Source organism: Caloenas nicobarica, chromosome 1 (genome assembly GCF_036013445.1).
Source record: "Caloenas nicobarica isolate bCalNic1 chromosome 1, bCalNic1.hap1, whole genome shotgun sequence".
Classification (NCBI taxonomy): Eukaryota; Metazoa; Chordata; class Aves; order Columbiformes; family Columbidae; genus Caloenas; species Caloenas nicobarica.
In genome coordinates, this window is record NC_088245.1 from 208,199,290 (window position 1) to 208,218,056 (window position 18,767).

Sequence of the window (18,767 nt, forward strand, 5' to 3'; positions counted from 1 at the left end):
AGCTAAATTTAGGTTCAACCCAAAAAGGTCAGTTGTGTAACTAGACTTTCACAAAGTTCAGGGATGTTCAGAGCTTGTAACCCTTTCTGCACACCTAATGTGTATTTTTTTCTTTTCTGTCTTAGTAAAACCAAACCAAACTTTTCCCCATGACTTAATATCGATATAGCAATTTATAATGACTATGGCTTATGATAAACTCCCATGTCCATTTGTCTTACTATTGCAAATTGGCACTGAATATCTCTGTATACATACATATGTTTTATCAGCGGCAGTCTTTTCTTGTCCTTTTCATTGTCTCTTATCAAAAACCCAACTTCAGGATTTTGCATTTCCCATGTATTTGTGAGTAATAAATAAGCATCCCTCTTTCTGCCCTCCCTTTCCTGCTCTGTGCCCCTCTGCCTCATCTCAGGTACTACTTCTTAAATTTATAGTGTATAAATGCCTGACACTTAAACTGTGGTGAAGTACAGTAATGATATAACTTACATTGTAAAATTTTAACCCTAAATCTTCCCTCTTCATTTTTTCAGTTGCAAAACAAAGTTTTAGTATTTTCAAACTCCCAAAGATTTTGGTTCATGTCCCAAGGTCCTCCATAGGAAGTAGGAGGAAAAGCATCCTCTCTTCTGGGGCTATTGATAATTAGTAAATCCAGAATAGCTTCTTTTTTTTTTCTTTTTTTTTAAATCACATTTTGGTAAAATTTCAGATGGAAGTATTGAGACAGTATAGTGATAGATGAGCTCTACAATCTTATAGTTGCACACTAGTATATGTCTGAATTGCTCCCAGTGATGAACCAATGTTGTTAAAATTTTCCGTGTTCCTGTATAGTAAGGCTTCGTTATTTCCTACACACACACAAGACTTTTATAGTATTGAACTAACATATAAAAAGATCACAGTACTTGTTCAAATCCTCCAAAGAAACTACAGAGTTGGAAAAGAAACAGACTGCAAATAGGCACAACCTGAGTCCACTGAGATAACACAAAATATCCTTCCAACTCCTAATGTATATTCTGAACTGAAGCAGAATCTTTAAGAGAAATTTTAAAGATTGGAAGTCATACTAAGATCTCACTGCAGGTTACATCATTAGAAGTTAAGTTGACATGGAAAAAAATAAAATAAAAAAGAAAAAGCAACTAAACAAATAATTTTTAAATAATGACCAGATAATTTTGGTGGCCAAACACATAGCACCTCCAACCAGCCAAGAAATGCAGTAATAGCTTTAAAATATTCTTTGTGAAGCACTGAGCTACTATTCCTCACACCAAACACTGAAGTGACAAAATAGAGACTAATAAACTGGAGTGAAATTGCTTTAATTAGGATATAAAAGGGACAAGCGTATACTCAGACTAATTTCTGTTTGAAACGCGAAGAGATGGAAAATTCAATATCCAAACTGGGATACAGATCAAAAGAGTCATGGTTTGCAAAGTAACCACATGCCAAAATATGGAATTTAAGCAGAGATTCTTGCCTATATATCTTTGGTCTGTACTTCTTCAGTAGCTCACATTTCACTTTCAAATGTAATTTAGATACTTCCAAATCTGTATTTTATTGGAAATCATTTGGACTTCAACTCATGAGATCATCTGAAAGCTCACTTTGCATTTTACAACAGCAATTTTCTCACTAGGCTAGTGAATCACTTAGTAATTTTTAAAAATGTTATTCAGTATCTCCTGTTTCTCTTAAACATTACAAACATTTATAGTTATATTTACATGAAAATGAATTTAAATCAATAACAAAAAAAAGTTCAGCAGTCTTCTCCACATCCAAATGAAAGCTTAACCTAAAAGAAGAATGGTATTTATTCAATGCCCATATGGTATTTAAAAATGTCTCATTAACTTTAACACATGTACGTAAATGTGCTGTGTCGGCAAAAGGGAGTTTAGTTTCCCACAATTCTTTATTTTCCTCTCTGTTACTTTCCCTGTTTTCATAAAGCCCTTTGTACTATTTGTTTTGCCAGACTGAGTCAGGGAACAACATACAACGACCCCTCAAAGTTTTGTTGAGAGTCTCAGTCCAACTCAAATTTAGATAAGCATCTTAAATTTTTGAGGGTTATGGTGGTCATTTCTTGTATCACACTCAAGACTCTGCAAACAGATGGTTCCAATTATATAGTCAATCTTTTCAAAGAACAACAAATGCTTTTTCGAAATAGGAAATGTAATGAGTACCGATCAATAAATATTTCTGCAGTAATGTGAGCAATATGTAACCATTTGGTTACATTTTTGCTAATGGTGTTTGTATACTGTCTTTGTCTCAGCTGGGATAGAGTTAATTTTCTTCCTAGTAGCTGGTATAGTGCCATCTTTTTGATTTAGTATGAGAATAATGTTGCTAACACACTGATATTTTAGTTGTTGCTAAGTAGTCAAGGACTTTTCAGCTTCTTATACCGGCCTGCGAACAAGAAGGTGGGGAGTGACAAGAAGTTGGGAGGGGATACAGCCGGGACAGCTGACCCCGACTGACCAAAGGGATATTCCACACCATACAACATCATGCTCAGCAGATACAGCTGGAGGAAGAAAAATGACAGGAGAGACGTTCAGAGTGATGGTGTTTGTCTTCCCTAGTAACCATTAGGTGTGATGGAGGCCGGCTTTGCCGGAGACGGCTGAACACCTGCCTGCCCATGGGAAGTAGTGAATGAATTCCTTGTTTTGCCTTGCTTGCAGAAGCAGCTTTTGCTTTACCTATTAAACTGTCTTTACATCAACCCGTGAGTTTTATCGCTTTTACTGTTCTGATTCTCTCCCCCATCCCACTAGGGGTGGAGTGAATGAGTGGCTGCATGGTGTTTTGTTGCTGGCTGGGGTTAAACCATGACACATGTCCTTTTATAAACAAAGAAATGGCAGAAGAATCTGATCCCACAGTTTTAGACTTTGGCTACCGAAATCAACTTTTCCTTTACCGTGAGAAATAATTATTCTCACTGACCCATGAAGGTACAGATACATTCTGATAGTGGGAAAAAAATCTGAAATGGAAAACAAAAATATGTAGAAATTTTAGAGTAGACCCAGAGGGTGGATACCTTCACAACAGTATTTTTTTTTAATCTTAGTGTTTTTGTGCTTCTCTCTATTCTATTAATTAGTATTTTAGACTTTTTGGACAGAAGATGTAAAGTGCTGTGAAATCAGCAACTACAAGAGATGAGGATCTAAGTTAAGAAGCTCATTCGGTTTTGCAACTCCTATAACAATAGTGTCCTCAAACAGGCTTGTAGTATCATTGGCCTAGCGCAGACTGCGCAGAGTGCTGCCTCCTGATTTCTATAGCACAAACATATTTTGAGACATATCTTGTTAAGTCAGACCTTACCTGACTTGGTAAAACTCACAGAAATGGACATATTTGCAAGTATCTACATATGAGGCTTATGTCAACAATAATAAATGGTGATAATTAGATATGAAATAATCTGGGGGGATGAGTCAGCACTACATTACTCCAGTGGGATAAGTGTCGTGTAAAACAAGACTAGCACAGCACTGAGGAAATGTTCATTATTACTGTTATAATTCTCTTGCATTACCATGACAAATTACACTGCTGTAATTAGAGGTCCCACTTGCTTTTCATGATGCCTCCTATCAGACCGCTTGGTACTAATGATCACTCTTTTTTATGCAGTGCAGAAAATAATGCATATCTGCACCTGCTGGAAATATCTTTGAACTCTGAGGGCTGATGGTGGTGTCTATGGATGCGTGCCATATATTTCACTATTGGACGAAACTGAAGGAAAGTCTCAAATTTGCCAAGGTCATACAAGCTGTCAGTGGTACAGGCAAATTTCTCAGTTCCCAGCTCTTTGCTCTAAGCTTTCTTGCTCTTTTGCGTGCAGCTACAACTCTGGGAATTATTATTTCCCCAACAGGTACAGCATAGGTAGCCACAAGGTAGCTTTATTTACCCTGTCTCCACAGTAATATTTCATTTCTAAGCTCAAAGAACTCTCTCTTGGGGTAAAAAGAGTAATTTGTTCTCCAGGTTAAATCTATTATTGGTTTCTCTGATGAGCCGGGAGTCCAGCAATTACCGTGACAGATGGAGTGATGATTTTTATTATGTCGAAACTTGTCCGCAGGAATGAAACTGAAATCTCAAACCCCATTTCTCATATTGGCCTTTAGACAGTTGTCAGGTAACAATTGTCATTAACTTTTGTCACTGTGGACAAGATTTGAATCAGTGAAGGGCTCCATTAGCTGTTACTGGAGCACTCCTATGCAGAGTGACGCTTTCTGTCAATTTTTTTGTCATTTAACTTGAATACACTTGAAGCAGATATGGAACCATTATTGAAGATGCGGGTTTAAATTTATCCCAACACTCAGAAACATTTGAATAATGTGTCTGGAATTTTAGTGCTCTATCATTTTGGAAAAACTGTTTCGAAGGGATTTTCAGAGACCAGAACAAGATGTTTGAAAGGGCGCTTACATATACTGAAAACAAACAATAACGTGGTTTACAGAAATGACCGTTTCAAACAATGAAGTTATTGTGTGGACTGTCATGAACTGATTGGATTTTCATGAGATAATCTGAGGCAACATTCCTGCCTTGTATCTAGCCAGATGGTGTCATCTGAAGCACACATCAAGCAAAATGACCATTTTGAGGGTCATAGTCCACCTGATCCTGCCCACGCTGGATGGCTGATTGCTCTGGCCAAAATCCTCAGGCAGGAACCAGTTAAAAGTGGCCTGAGAGCTTTCTAGTCTCCTGGTTCCAGTCTTCACCATTAATCTAGAAAAGACATAGGAACTGGCATTCGATACTTTGGGAGCATTTTCTGTGACTTAGAGACTGAATTTCAGGGCTTGCTTGTGAGCATGGAAAAGAAGGAGGCATCTTTCCTTTGTTCCTTTGTTTCTCTGTAGCTCTGCTTGTAATCATAACAGCAGGAAAATTTTAATAGTAGTGATTTACAGATGCTTTCTTACTGCGAACTTATTTTTTTTTTCTTCTCTAAAGACATTGTAAAGAAAATACTGCTATTCAGCTAAACTGAGTTAACATTTCTGTCTATTTTTTGAGCTAAGAACATGCAGTTTAATTTCCATGGGTGCAGAATATGAATAAAAGAGAATCCATAGCACAAGAAAGCACAGTATCTGTGAAAATCAAACTGTATATTCCAAAAATAGGAAACATTTCCCAAATGATGGAACAGAAAAAAGCACATTAATTTTTCTCTTTTAAAATTTTTCTTCTGTTTAATAATATTACTTACCCTTCTCAATATAACTGAATAAGAAGACCATTTTGCTTATAGATAAAGCAAGGCAAATAGAATTAAGTGATGTGCTCAACTAAAGAGAATTAGTCAGCAGCACAACTGGAAACAAAGCCCAGCAGCTCTAACCTGAAGCATCCCATCTCAACCTGAAAGGCTTCTGTAACTTTACATAATCAAACACTTGAGCAGGAGAGATTTTATGCCTTTACAGGTTAAGATTCTCCTGCAATCATCTCTCTGAGTTTTCAAAAGTTTCATCTTCCTAGTCATTTTAATTAATAGTGTCGAAAATAGAAGACTCTTCATTAAAAAAAGGAAAGAGCATAAGACAGTGTATAGGAATGTTTGTGCTTATTAGGGTCAGCGATTCATCCATGCAAAATAACACTAAAGATGAGGCTGAAAGGCAACATAATTTTTCTTTCATTAACAGTTATATGACTGGATCATTTACTTGAAGAGAACACTTCAGTGAGGATTAGCAGGAAATTATAGGAAACTGCTCCAGTCAATACTTTTTAATTTTTTAATTGAAAGTCATAAGGAAAATCTACAATTAATTTGTATCATTTCCAAAAGATCCTATGTAATTTAAAGGCCTCAGCAATCTGATTCACAAGCAGAGACAATCTACATTGAGACGCTGTATTAGAGTTGTAGACAGTTAATCAACACAGTTTATGCTGGGGTTTTTGGGGGGTTTTTTGGGTTGGTTTTTTTTTGGTTTTTGTTTTTTTTAATCTTATAATATGTAACTATAAAATACTGCAGTTCTGGAGGTGCTTTCAGAAGCACCACAGCCAAGTCAAGCTTGATGGGTATGGAGTTGTGCGCATCTGGGCTACGTCTTGCCAACCACCACAATGTGTGTTCCTGTATGTGAGTAAAGGACTCCAAGCTTATTTTCAAAAGGCCTGGGTGCCTGAGTTAACGAAGTACTTGAATGTCCAAAGATGTTGTTTAGGAAGTGTAGGCCATAGCACTTACATACCTAATTCTCACTGAAATCAGCAATAACAAGATGTTTCAGTTCCCAACAGTATGAACATCAGTACCCAAGCCAGCCTCTGTGATGACCAGTTTAATCTTTGAAATTGCTTAGGGTTCGATATATGCTCTGTGCCTCTGAATGCCTAAATTTCTGTCTAGATATACCTTAAAGTCACTTCTCAAAACAAAAAGTCAAAGTGTTCATTTTTTAAAATGCCACCTTATGGTTTTAGGGAGCTAGTTTATCAAGGTATTTTAAGCAGATATCTTTTATTTTCTAAAGTTTTTTTTTCTTCGTGACTATAGGAATTACTTGTTTCCATTGACAATGAATAAGTTGAACCTCAGTATTGCGCATTTTACCATTCAGAAATCCACAGAAATAATTGTGCACTTATTCCTTTCCAGTGTCATTAAGCAGTGCTATTTAGTAGTCCCAGTTCACCATATATAATCTTGCTGTCTGTGGCTGGATTGTGTAAAGTGCAGATCAGTCCGGAAGTAAATTCCAAGGTATTAGAATAGCAAAAAATAGAGATCTGCTCCAATTCTGATTTTAAATATTTAAGTACTTAGACCCATTTGCACGAAACAGACTAATTTCCAATTCTGCAATTATTATTTGAAATTTTCACAAAAAATAAGTAAATGAATACAACAACAAAGAGTAAAAGCTCATTTTAAATTCAAGAAAGATGGTTGTGTTTATGTGGGGCAAGTTGAAGACTCAGTTTCATAATATCATTGCTTTTTACTGCTTGTTTGATAGGTCCCATTTTCAGGTTGCCAGGCATTTCGAAAAAACTCAAAATATGGCTAGATGTGTTTTGGGAGATATAATTCCTATATTAAACACATGGGATTGAAACAGGGACAAGTAGTCCTGTAAAATGCGAATTTCAATAAAGATGACAAGAGCCTCCCTGGAAGGCAGCCACACACAAGTACTATTACAGGCATCACATTGACAATAAGCTTGTTCCCAGCAGATTATTGTGAAGAATAAGGCTGAACAGATATTAACAAATGAGAAAGGACACTATAGCAATGAACCAGTCACATCTCCAGCTAGGATCAGTGAAGAGTGACCAGCACCTTCTCAGCTGCCCCTTCATGGTCAATGGAGGGATCCCAGGGATCCCTCAGCTCCAGTGAGGTGACCACAAGCAGCAGCATTTGCGTTGCAGACATACATGAGTCTGAGTGTAGTGAGGAATTCAGCCACACATTGTCAGAAGCCTCCCGCATCAATTCTTAAGATTCTGGATGTTATAGGGCTCCTTACCCCTATGTCCTCTGTACATTTCAGTAAAATTTTATTTGCGTAGCTCTTTAGAATCATTGAATCATAGAATAGTTTGGGTTGGAAGGGACCTTCAAAGCTCACCCAGTGCCACCCCTGCCATGAGCAGGGACATCTGCACCAGCTCAGGTTGCTCAGAGCCCCGTCCAGCCTGGCCTGGGATGTCTCCAGGGATGGGGCATCCACCACCTCTCTGGGCAACCTGGGCCAGGGTTTCACCACCCTCAGTGTAAAAAATTTCTCCTCATGTTTAATCTGAATCTCCCCTCTTCTAGTTTAAATCCATCACCTCTCGTCCAATCGCAACAGGCCTTGCTAAAAAGTCTGTCCCCATCTTTCTTATGGGTCCCTTTAAGTACTGAAAAGCCACAATAAGGTCTCCCCGGAGCCCTCTCTTCTCCAGGCTGAACAACCCCAACCCCAATATAGAGTTATACAATGCTTAGTTACCCTTGAATACCTATGCAAATGGTGCACTGTTTTCTGCCAAAGACACTGCTCTAGAGCTCTGTGCCAATATGTTCTTCTCTCCCTAATCCCCATTGGTGAGAAAGTAGTGGTTGTCCCAAAAACTCGTGTCATTCATCTAATTGAAATACCTTAAAATCATTTTCATGTTATTAAATAATAACACAAATTGCCATTAGGGATAGGATGCTATTGTCTCTGATCGAATCAGTTTTCAAAGAAGCCCTAAGAGATCATTGATAAACCTCTTTCACAGACTGGGAAAACAAAGCACAATATCATTAACTACCTTGACTAAGACTCCAGATCACAGTGTCACCCAGAACTGAGGATCTCTTCGAGAAAATAATCTTGATTTAAAAAGCAAGCCAATACTTTCAAATGAGGCACCCATGGAATACAATGAGGATCTGCTAGATTTAAGATGAACAAAATTTTCACTTATTTTTATTTTCTTGGGAGGAGTCATGTTCCCCAGCTTTTCTCCCATGACTACAAAGCTTGAAACTCTACCTACAGTTCCTTCTCTTACATGTAATCAAAAATTGTTGATGCAATCACATAATCAAAGGCTTAAGAGAAAAGAAAATCACACAAACCAACAATATCAGGGCCTCCTTTTAGCTAAAACTGTGCTGGCAGCTAGAGTGCCCAAAAGATTTCAGTGAAGACAGGGAATTTAGTTCTGGGCAAAACTGAAGCATTTTTTAAGTGTGTCTATACAGTGTTGAATGTAATGACGAAGACTGAAAACATAACATTTCGTGTTACATAATGCAGAAACAAAGTCTCATGTTTGTAGAAAGAGCTGTGATTTTCTTTCACTGCCAATAATCTTCTAATTGTACACATAATTGTCAATTATGACAGAGGCCAGAACATGAATACCCTACACCTGTTCCCATGTGGTGTTCTCAAAGGAAAACCTACTACTCTCTCTATTCCTGCCTTCGATGGGCCAGATTTTCAGCTGTTGCACATTGACATAGCCATGTTAATATCAATTCACATGAACTGATAATTCAATCAAAAAATGAATTACTTTTATCCTAAAATGGGAGTATATTGTTCTAGACCTCCAGATCTCTCAGGAGCTAACACAGGCCACTATAAAAGCAAGGGTTATAAACTTGAATTTATTAGGCTTTAGCCTATGAGTTCTCTTTGCCTATTAAGTTAATGAGCCTTGAAAAAACAATCATCTGAGGAGTAGCTGACAAATTGTCTGGAGCAGCAATTTGAAAGGTGTTGGCTGGCTTAAAAGCATTTCAATTGGGAGAACATGGCATCACATTCCTCTTCCTCTGGAAGAGTTATTTCTCAAACCAAATTTCTTGCAGTTCAGCAGAAGAGTCTCAATATTGGAGCACTGAGGTACAACAATGACTGCAGTTACCAAAACCAGCAAATAATCCCTGTCCCTTCCTCCTCAAAACGGAGGCTGACAAATTCTGATGAAAAACTCTTTCTAGAAGGACAGGGACATATCTTTTTATATTTGACAGGAGATGATGGAAGTGCATAATGTAGAGGATGAATTCAGGTGAGTAAAGGGAGATCTTTCAAAATAGCTGGTCAATATTTGGAAGATTGTTTTGTAGTACAACTTCCAAAACAGGTGGTGGTATCACAGCTGTGGATTTAAAACAAAGACTTTTTATGGATTGATTTTTCCAAATAACAGAGTACAGTCCTGAGACCCATCACTTTGTGAAATATAGGACTGCATACAGTGAACATTTCTGCAAAAACAGCCACTTGGATTAGGGTTAAAATGGAATTAGTACTTTTCTAAAATTTGTTCTCCAACTGTGAATACTAGTCCTTTTGGAAATCAGATCATGGTATGTGTTGTAAAGCTGTCACTTTCCTCACCAAAGGCATTTGGTGAAATATGACTTCAAAAGTCTTACTCCACAGTCAACTATTCCTGTGGAAAAGATGACAGTATTTGAGAACATTGAAAACTGTCATCTTTTCCAGCTGAATGTTATTTCACAGTGGGAAGGAAGTCTGAATTCTAGCAATCAGTTCCCTCTACCACAGCATGTAGCAGCACATAGTGCAGAGCAGTTAACCATGAATTGTGTCTTTTCTCATCTTTCATGTTCTTTTTGCAGTTTTTGTTGGACCATTGAAATAAACAAACTGATTAAATATACAGGGACTAGAGCTTACTTTTACACCAAAGTGGAATGAAGACAAATGAAACCTTGTTCTTGAAGAGAATTGTTCTCAGTAAAACAAAACCCAGCTTTTTACGTCCTGATGTCAGGTCATCAAGTGTTCGATGATCAAATATTCAATCAATCAATCAATCAACCAATCACACAATAAAGCAAAAGGATGTAGAGAATTATACCTTCACCTGGCAAAATGGCCTAGTTCTATGAGCTCTCCAGAGGTTCACTGATTATCTGGTCTGCAGGAAACCTTAACAGGTTCATCCTTTTCCCCCATCTATCCCCACAGTCCTGACAGTTGTGTCTATAGAGATCAACCACTTAGCAATGAACTGCATCTCTGTTTAGCAACACAGTCTAATCCTCAGTGTTCCCAATGCACACCTCCATGGCCCCAAATTCCCCTAGAACCCAGTTGTTCAACTTTCTGGTTCAAGTTGGTCCTTTCCTTTCTAAAGGGACCATTTTAAAAGTAAGCCTTTTTATAATGATCTCTTCTGTTGTCGGTTTCTAAACACACAGAAGCACTGAGATGCTTAACAGATAAGTTACTCACACGTACTCTCTACCTAGAGACCTGTGGTCTAATTTTTGGCTAGTTATTTCCTTTAAGGTAATATTTGCAGAGAAATGTAAATATTGTGGATAGATCGGTTAGTGCTTGACACTCTTCTAGAGTTATTTATACCTTTATAAAACATTGCCCTTATCAGTGTTATTCACCTATATTTGCATTGGCCTAAACAGCTGGACTAATCACTTTGTCCAGCGACTAAGCATCTTTTTACAAATTCTAGAAGCTACACAGTTTTCATTCTAATAAACTGACAGCTTCTGCATGGTCTTACCACATCTGTTGCATTCTTCACTAGTATTTGTCTTATTATTTTTTAAATTCAGCTCCTATTTCATAGCACTGCAATGACTTTCACAGCTGTTTTTCTAATCCCTTGGGTTTGTTTCCTATTATTGTATCTTATATTAATTTACCATTTTACTTTCTACTTACACATCTCTGCTCTCCTCTTCCCACATTACCTTTTTCTTTGAAAAATGTTTTCTGTGGAAAGTCTCTATGATCAAAGCTCCAAATACAATTATTTTTCTACTGCCATAGAATATAGAAGATGATAGTTTTTTTCCTGACAAAGGAAGCACTCAACACCTTCTTGAAAACTTGTGCCTAATTCTTCCTCTATCTCCCACGTCTTGTTTGCAAGTAGTTTACTGCTATCCTAGTAGAATATAGAAAAATAGGTGGGTTATGCTAGCATACAGTTTTGAACAGTATGTTTTTCTCTATTAAATATTTCTTAGGAGGCAATCACTGACTATATTTTATAGCAAGGTGTTCCATTACTTAAGTTACGGAAATGTTCTTAATTTCAGATTTTGCTAACGGTCCTCTCAGAGTTAGCCTAGGGAATATTAAATTTTAAATGTACTCTCAACCATGATCTGGTGAGAGAGGTGATTATTTTTTGCTTAATTTCTTCTGAATGGCTTAGGCAGCCACCCTGTAAACCCAAAGACGCTCAGTGAACAAAGTATTCGCAACACAGAAATAAAATGACTGAATCAAATCAAATTACTACAGCTTTCAGTGAAGACTTAGTCACTTTCTGTAGAGAAAAATGAACACTGAATTCAGTTGTAAAATGTAATAGGCAACATGTAACCTATTTTAGAGCACCATTCCAATGGATCAAAACATTGCCTGTATTCATCACTGGATTTTGGATGACCAAAATTATATACCGAGGCAGCATACATCTTCCAGTGGTGCATATGTGAAAGCATGGTTAAAAACAAGCGCGAGCTGTAGAAAAAAAGATCTGTGGTGAAGCCGCAAACTAAGCAATAAATCTAGCGATGTTCATGCACTAAAGAAGGAGGTGAGGAAGAAGCGCATGCAGTACCTGGTGATCTCAGAGTCAGGGAGCAGGCCTACGTGGTAGTGGGGATAGGGAGCTGTAAGGAGGAAGCTTTTGTCACACTCGACAGGGGAATAGTGCCTAGGAGAAGGTGGTTTATCACACAGTTTGTTCACAGTGCTGTAAACAGGTTCAGGAGGCCTGGTGATACAGAGACAAGAGTAAAAGATCAGGTGTGTATTAGTGGCCGAGAGTATCGAGAAAACACAGCAATCATTTCAAAAGCATGCACAGCAAATCTGTCAAGACCTTTTCAGCAGGGCTCTTCTGACAAGCAAATTGTGCTGCTAAAGGAAACGTTACAATTTGAGAACACAGTATTACGGCATACAAGCAACTGCATATAAAGATATACATAACATAAGTGGGTCATAAAACTGGCTTATGGGAAGTGTGGCCATGAAAGGGAATATCTTATCTCTGAAGTTCAGTGGTAAATCTTCCCACATACTCTGCTTTCTTTTTTTAAAATCTAAGGACGTTACTTCTGCACGGCTTTCTGTGACCTTAATTTTGAGCATTACATAAAAGAAACTATGATGTTTATTACCTGAAAAAGGTAGTATTTACCCATCAACTTAAAATAAAGATGAAGTACATATCCGTTTTTAATACAACATTCTCCTGCCCCAATGAGCTGGGGTTTTGCAAGTAGAGCTGTGGTAAAAGCGCGCTATATCCTATAATAACACTGACAATGACAATTTTTGTAAGAAATTCATCTCTTTGGCAGGCAATTGAATAAATTTCAAGAGTTCTTTGCTCTCTTTTCAGAGTCAGCCTTCAAAATCTGATTATGCAGACCTCGTCTCAACCAGTTAACCTTGTTGACAAGGCTACAGCAATCGACTTGCAGTACTGCTCCAAATGACAGACAGCAGTCTGTGAAGATAGATATGAAGAATAAGATCCAAAAACTGAGACTGAGAGGTCACCCAGCACTTCTCTCCTGCTGCCCAGAGGGCAACCACTTGGCAGAGTCAATACTTACCATGAGCCTCCGATGGAGCCGCCTGGGGAGAGGGAAGTAGGGGATGCAGCTTTTGGTACCAACCAGCCAGGATCCACAGGAGACAACCAGCAGACAGTTTTCAAAGCAATGCACCACATATAGTACATTTCCCGTCATGCAACTTCTCCAGCTACTGTGTTGGCCCCGGCAGATACCTCCGGGCCTAATGGCAGATACCTCCGGGCCTAATGGCAGAATGCAGCTTGACTCATAATTTCCTGAAGTTTCTGCTCTAAACGCTGCCAAGGCTCAAGTGCCACCACATCCATGCTTCTGCCAGAAGACTCAGGGTCTGCCACTGTCTTTAATCACAGCAATACAGTATTAACTGGATGAAAATCCTATTTCAGAACTCTGGAAATATGAAGAGGCCAAGCAGCTAATGAACTCTTTTCGTTCTTCTGGCTGCACTGTTCCTCATATGTGTTTTTTTGCAGTGAGTTTCACCGGTACCACAGTTTATTATGGTTGTGGATGCACTGATATACAGAGAACAAATTTTCCTGTGTTGTTAGCTTCTGGTTTTGTCCTTTAGGGGAAAAGTAATAGCTGCTGTACTTGAAAATTGATCTCACTCAATGCCAACACTATTCATAGCAATCTGACATATGATTTGAGAGCTCTCTGTGCCCGAGTTTCCCAGTGAAAACTTTACTCTTAAAAAAAAGGCAATTTAATATTACCCTACATCAAAATAGCAAAGCTGTCACTCATTTGGTTCTAAAGCATTCTGTCAAGCGTTTTGTACAATTGTTTTACAAATATTTAAGGTAGAAATTCTTTTTTTCTCAGTATATTTCACACTTGTTTCAGAGGAGTGGATTTAATAATTTATTTATCAAATCAATTGCTACTTCTAATACTAAAAATCCAGAGGAGAAAACAAAACAAACCCAAACCAAACCACTTCTATTACTGTATTTTAGACCAATACTGCCTTTTATTCTCTCAACAGTCACTCTTAGGTAATATATTAAAAAACAAGTACAAATATCAAATATGAATGATATACCTACTGTGAAAATTGAAGAAATACTTCCCCAGTGAAAGAAGAAGAATACAAACTGTAGATTTTGCATGGCTTAGAACTCTAACCAGTCCATAATTGACTTGCTAACTTCTATATTCAAGTTTCTCATCTCCTCTAAGTGGTAGATAACATAGGCGCTGCCACTCTTTGGATATATTGTGAATGCTCGAACTACGCTGAGTCATCAATGACTGACCATCCAACCTTGTGCCAAGACACAGGTCATGCCACAGACACGGACAGATACAAGGAATTGCTGTGCTAATTGAACGATACAAACTGCTTCCAAAAGCAAAAATGAAAGTAAACATTTAGCATCTACCTAGATATGGAGACTAGTCCAAGTATAAACACGAAGCCCTAGCAAAACTTCTTGCAAAGCCCAGCAAATTTTGAAACATTCAGCATTTCTCACTTATTTTAGTCTTGCTGGATGGCAAAATAACAGAAAACTGGAACAATCCTTTCTGAAGTCACTGCATAAAGTCCTCTATTCATTAGTATTATACAAGTGATGCTGCGAGCTAGCTAACAACACACCCTCTGTAACTGAGCCAAACAGAAAGGTCTTAAGATTAAGAAAAGGAATTCAATTTTGTTATCATTTTAATGTTTGGACTCTATGCTTAGAACAGGATTTATGGTATCAGCTAATTCCAGCTATGAGTGCACTTCTCGTAAGGCCTATGAACTGGTCTGAGATCAGCATAGCCATTTGTTTACCATCAGATGCCATTCTTTGTGGTCATTAAGATGATGGACTGAACTGTTTTTTCAGATACCTTCAAACTACTCAGATGCACAAGCCATTTCTGCCAATTGCATAGCTGGGCCCTGGCTGCACATTTCATTGGCACAGAAAAGCCAGAACTTGAAAAATAAGCTGTACATGACATCAGGGGTGCAGCTCAGATGTGTATAAAGTTATTTTATCTCTCAGTTTGATTTAGTAAATACCAATTAAATAGTATAAAAATAATTGAAAGTTGGGATGAAAAATAGAGAGAAGAAGGAGTAAACTGTACTGGGCAGATGACTGTCCTACTCATACAAACTGTGCTTCATGTAGGCCAGTAATCCTTAAAAATAATATGAGATACTTGCTGCAATAGACTATCTTCAAATATCTTTGTGACTCCTTACCTTCTCTATGGCAAACTAGTACTTATCTACAATTGTGCCTGCCTACTTTGGAAGAAAAAAATACCAAACTATAAAAAAAAAAAAATAGAATTAGTAAGACCACCCAGCTTCATTAAATGATTCTTCTAATGCAGCGTTTTCTCTTGTTATTTATATTTCTCCTCACTGGAAGAAGAAGGAACTTCCCTCTGATGGCATCAGCCCACCTGGTAAATCCTGTCCGGCATATCTTCATCTCCAGTGCTATGACAGAGACAGGTTGTCTTCTATCAGAGCATGGAGTAAGGAGAATGCAGAAGACTGCTATTTAGAAAAAGTTTCTAAGGTGGCATTCTGAAAAAATACAGTCAAGGTCAGTTCAACATTTCTTGCAAAATAATTAAGAGACAGACTGAACATAAACATTGAGGCCTTATTTGATGACACATTAATTGTCCAAATGAATTTTAAAACATGTAGCAGGCCATTTAGCATGCTGTAACAGAAGTTATGTAGATATATATAACTAGATATATATTATTTAAGAACTGATTTACTGTAGTTTATTTGCAATCAGATCACTTTCAGATACAGCAGGTATGGCTTCAGAGGTTTTGCCTTATTTGAAATAAATACGAAGCATTTTTTGTAATTTTTTAACATGAGAAACAACAAGGAACTATGTTATGGAACTTATTTTGTCCACTATCTTCATTTTTAAAAAATACTTATGCAAAAATCCCCTTAAAATGCCAAATATGTGAATATTACTGTATGCTTCTTGGATAACTTGGATTACTAAGTAATTATCCAACATGGTTCTACTCTGAAAAAATAACTAACTGCTGCTGTAACTTCTTAATTCACAGATGTGCTCCCTTTCTGTCTTTAAAATGTTTATTTAGTGAAAAACATACAGAACAGTTCTCTCTCTCTATCAGTGAGCTAAAAACCAAGCTCTGTGATAAATGTGAGCAGCAGCTGCTAGGTCTAGATGGACAGCAATAAATAAGTTAGGATGAGAATCAGGCACACGACAGTAGAAGAAAGGCAACAGAAAATGTAAGTAGTAGCACAGCTTTGTTTGAGTAGATAATTCAATCACAGGAGAGAGCACCAAGTCACTCAGCGCCACAAGGTAAGCTTTTAAATGGTAGTATGAACAGCAGATAGTCAGAAACTACCTTTCTAGCTAAAACAAAACGAAACAAAAAACAAACACAAAACAAAACAAAACAGAAAACAACAAAAACCACAAAACAAACAAAAATCCCACAGACCAAACCAAACAACAACAACAAAAAAGAAAACTGGAATTGTTAATTAGTATAGACCTAACTGCAATGGGGCACAATTTCCACAGAAAGGTGTAACTAATTGATAGAAAAGCTAACAGTAATAGTGGGAGGTAGAAGATCGATCTGACACTGGTTTTATTATTTATTTCATAACCGTGCAAAGAAAGCTCTTTGTAGTCCTTATTTTTCCTTGTTTGGATTGTCACTGAGTTATTGTTTCAGATTGGCTTTCTTGCACAGCAGAAGTTACAAGAAAATGGCATTATTAAAACCGTTCTCTCCTCAGCATTGTGCTGGGTCCTCAATTTAATTATAACTTTTTTAATTGCAGAATCCTCTTTGGTAGGGTTCAGTTGCCAGCACAGGACATTAAATGTTAACAGTTTCATTTTTCTTTTTAATTTTAAAACCTTTTATGATATGGAAAGAAACCAGCTAAGCTCTCCCAGCATATTGAGTGGGCAGGGCTAGAGCCAGGAAATACTAAATTTAATCTGAGAGAAAATAAATCTCACAATTCTGTAAGTTCCTAACTTTTTTTTTTTTCCCTAGGTAGCAATTTTTAATTGTACACAAGTTTTGTAAAGACAATTAATATATTCGTATTGCTAAGATAATGTTTCTGGGAAGTGTGAAATGAACTATCTTACTATCTTTAAGAGTACATCACTATTAAAAAAAATCAATCACAATTCATTACATAAGACTCTTCCAGTTCTCATAACCAGTGATTTGTATATATATGTCTTGACTTTTAGTGTCTTGTTTATATAACCTTCTGGGAGAGTCACGTACCTTATTGTGCAATAGGTTTATTTAGAATTGAAAGTTGTTTTTATTTCATAGGTTATGTCCTAGCAATTCAAATAACACCAAATCACTCATATGACATTTATTTCAACTAAATGAAAGACAGACAAGGAGTGTGAAGAGCTGGAAGAAAATACCAGAAGTACATTACCCTAGTTCTTTCTGGAAATCCTTCTATAATCAATGATTTCTCAGCTTTTCCATTATTAACTGCTATTTTCATGAGCCTTAAAGTTTTCTGTAACTGCAAACCAAGTGCTTAAGATGATGGCAATTTTTTTAGCACAATAATGAAGAGTAAGGGTTTTCAAATGAAATGGTCTACAAGAAGGCATAAGTATAATTTAGAACTTTTAATATGCTACACCCAATGCTACACTCATTATTCTTAGCCATTAGGAATTAGAAAATGAAATTACTGCTTAATTTGAAAAAAAAAAAAAATCGGTAATGATTTTCTGTCGCGGTAATGGGAAATAAACTGTTTTGCATAGCAATGGTGAGACTGTGAGACCAAAGGCCCCAGTCCCTTCCAGTGACATTTTCGGAAACAGGGTCAGTAAAGAATGGCCCTTCCCTGCTCAGCTGCTGAAAACCAGCAAGTTAAGGTCCATGTAGACCAGAAACTAAATCCAAGCAAATTGTGGTCAGTAGGCCTATCCACCACGAGTTTCAGCACTTATCCTCATCCGTATTTGAATGTTTTTCTATTCTTAGGCTTCACAACACCCTGTGGCAATGAGTCCCACAAACTAATCACTTGACATACCAAAACCTTCTACTTTTGCGAACTGCAAGCCTATTACTTGGTTTCACGCTGATAACGTATGGTAACATTAAATAAAAAATCCTTCTATTTTTCTGAACTTTAAACTTGGCAATGTATTGCAAACTGAGTTGTGAGAAAGTACTAATAATAGTTGCTTGTTGCCTTCTCTATGTCACAGGTACTTTTGCAGATCTCTGATCTCCCTCTGACATCTTTTATCTATACTGGAATTACTGGTTATTAAGCTCTGCCTGGAAACTACGCTTCACCCCAATCAGCTCTGTCACCCTCTTCTGTGGCTTTTCCCAGTTGCCTCCATGTAGGATTCAAGACTTGGTTGCATCAGAGGTTCCTACAGAAAACCACTGTTTTGCACTCTTTTCCTCTCCTATCAAATCTTATTTCCATTCTTAATTAACTTTCTGACTGCTCTTGAGTACTGAGCTGACAATGTCACAGAACTAACCATGATCCCCCCGAGGCATCTTTCTGAAGTGGTAACAGCTGCTTTAAGAATCCGTGTCCATGATACATGTAGTATGT

At 37.4% G+C, this 18,767-nt stretch overlaps 1 protein-coding gene across 5 annotated transcripts in view; it reads right to left on the reverse strand.

The window, feature by feature from the left end:
- The window catches only part of DLG2 (discs large MAGUK scaffold protein 2), a 770,443-nt gene that overhangs the window by 252,553 nt on the left and 499,123 nt on the right, over positions 1-18,767 (reverse strand). For 3 of the 5 annotated variants that reach the window (XM_065626935.1, XM_065626937.1, XM_065626936.1), the window contains one exon: positions 12,169-12,324. The exons of the other annotated variants lie outside the window; for them this stretch is intronic. In XM_065626935.1, coding sequence (XP_065483007.1) covers positions 12,169-12,324 — 156 coding nt within the window. The remainder of the gene's footprint in view (positions 1-12,168; positions 12,325-18,767) is intronic. 5 annotated transcript variants of the gene reach the window in all.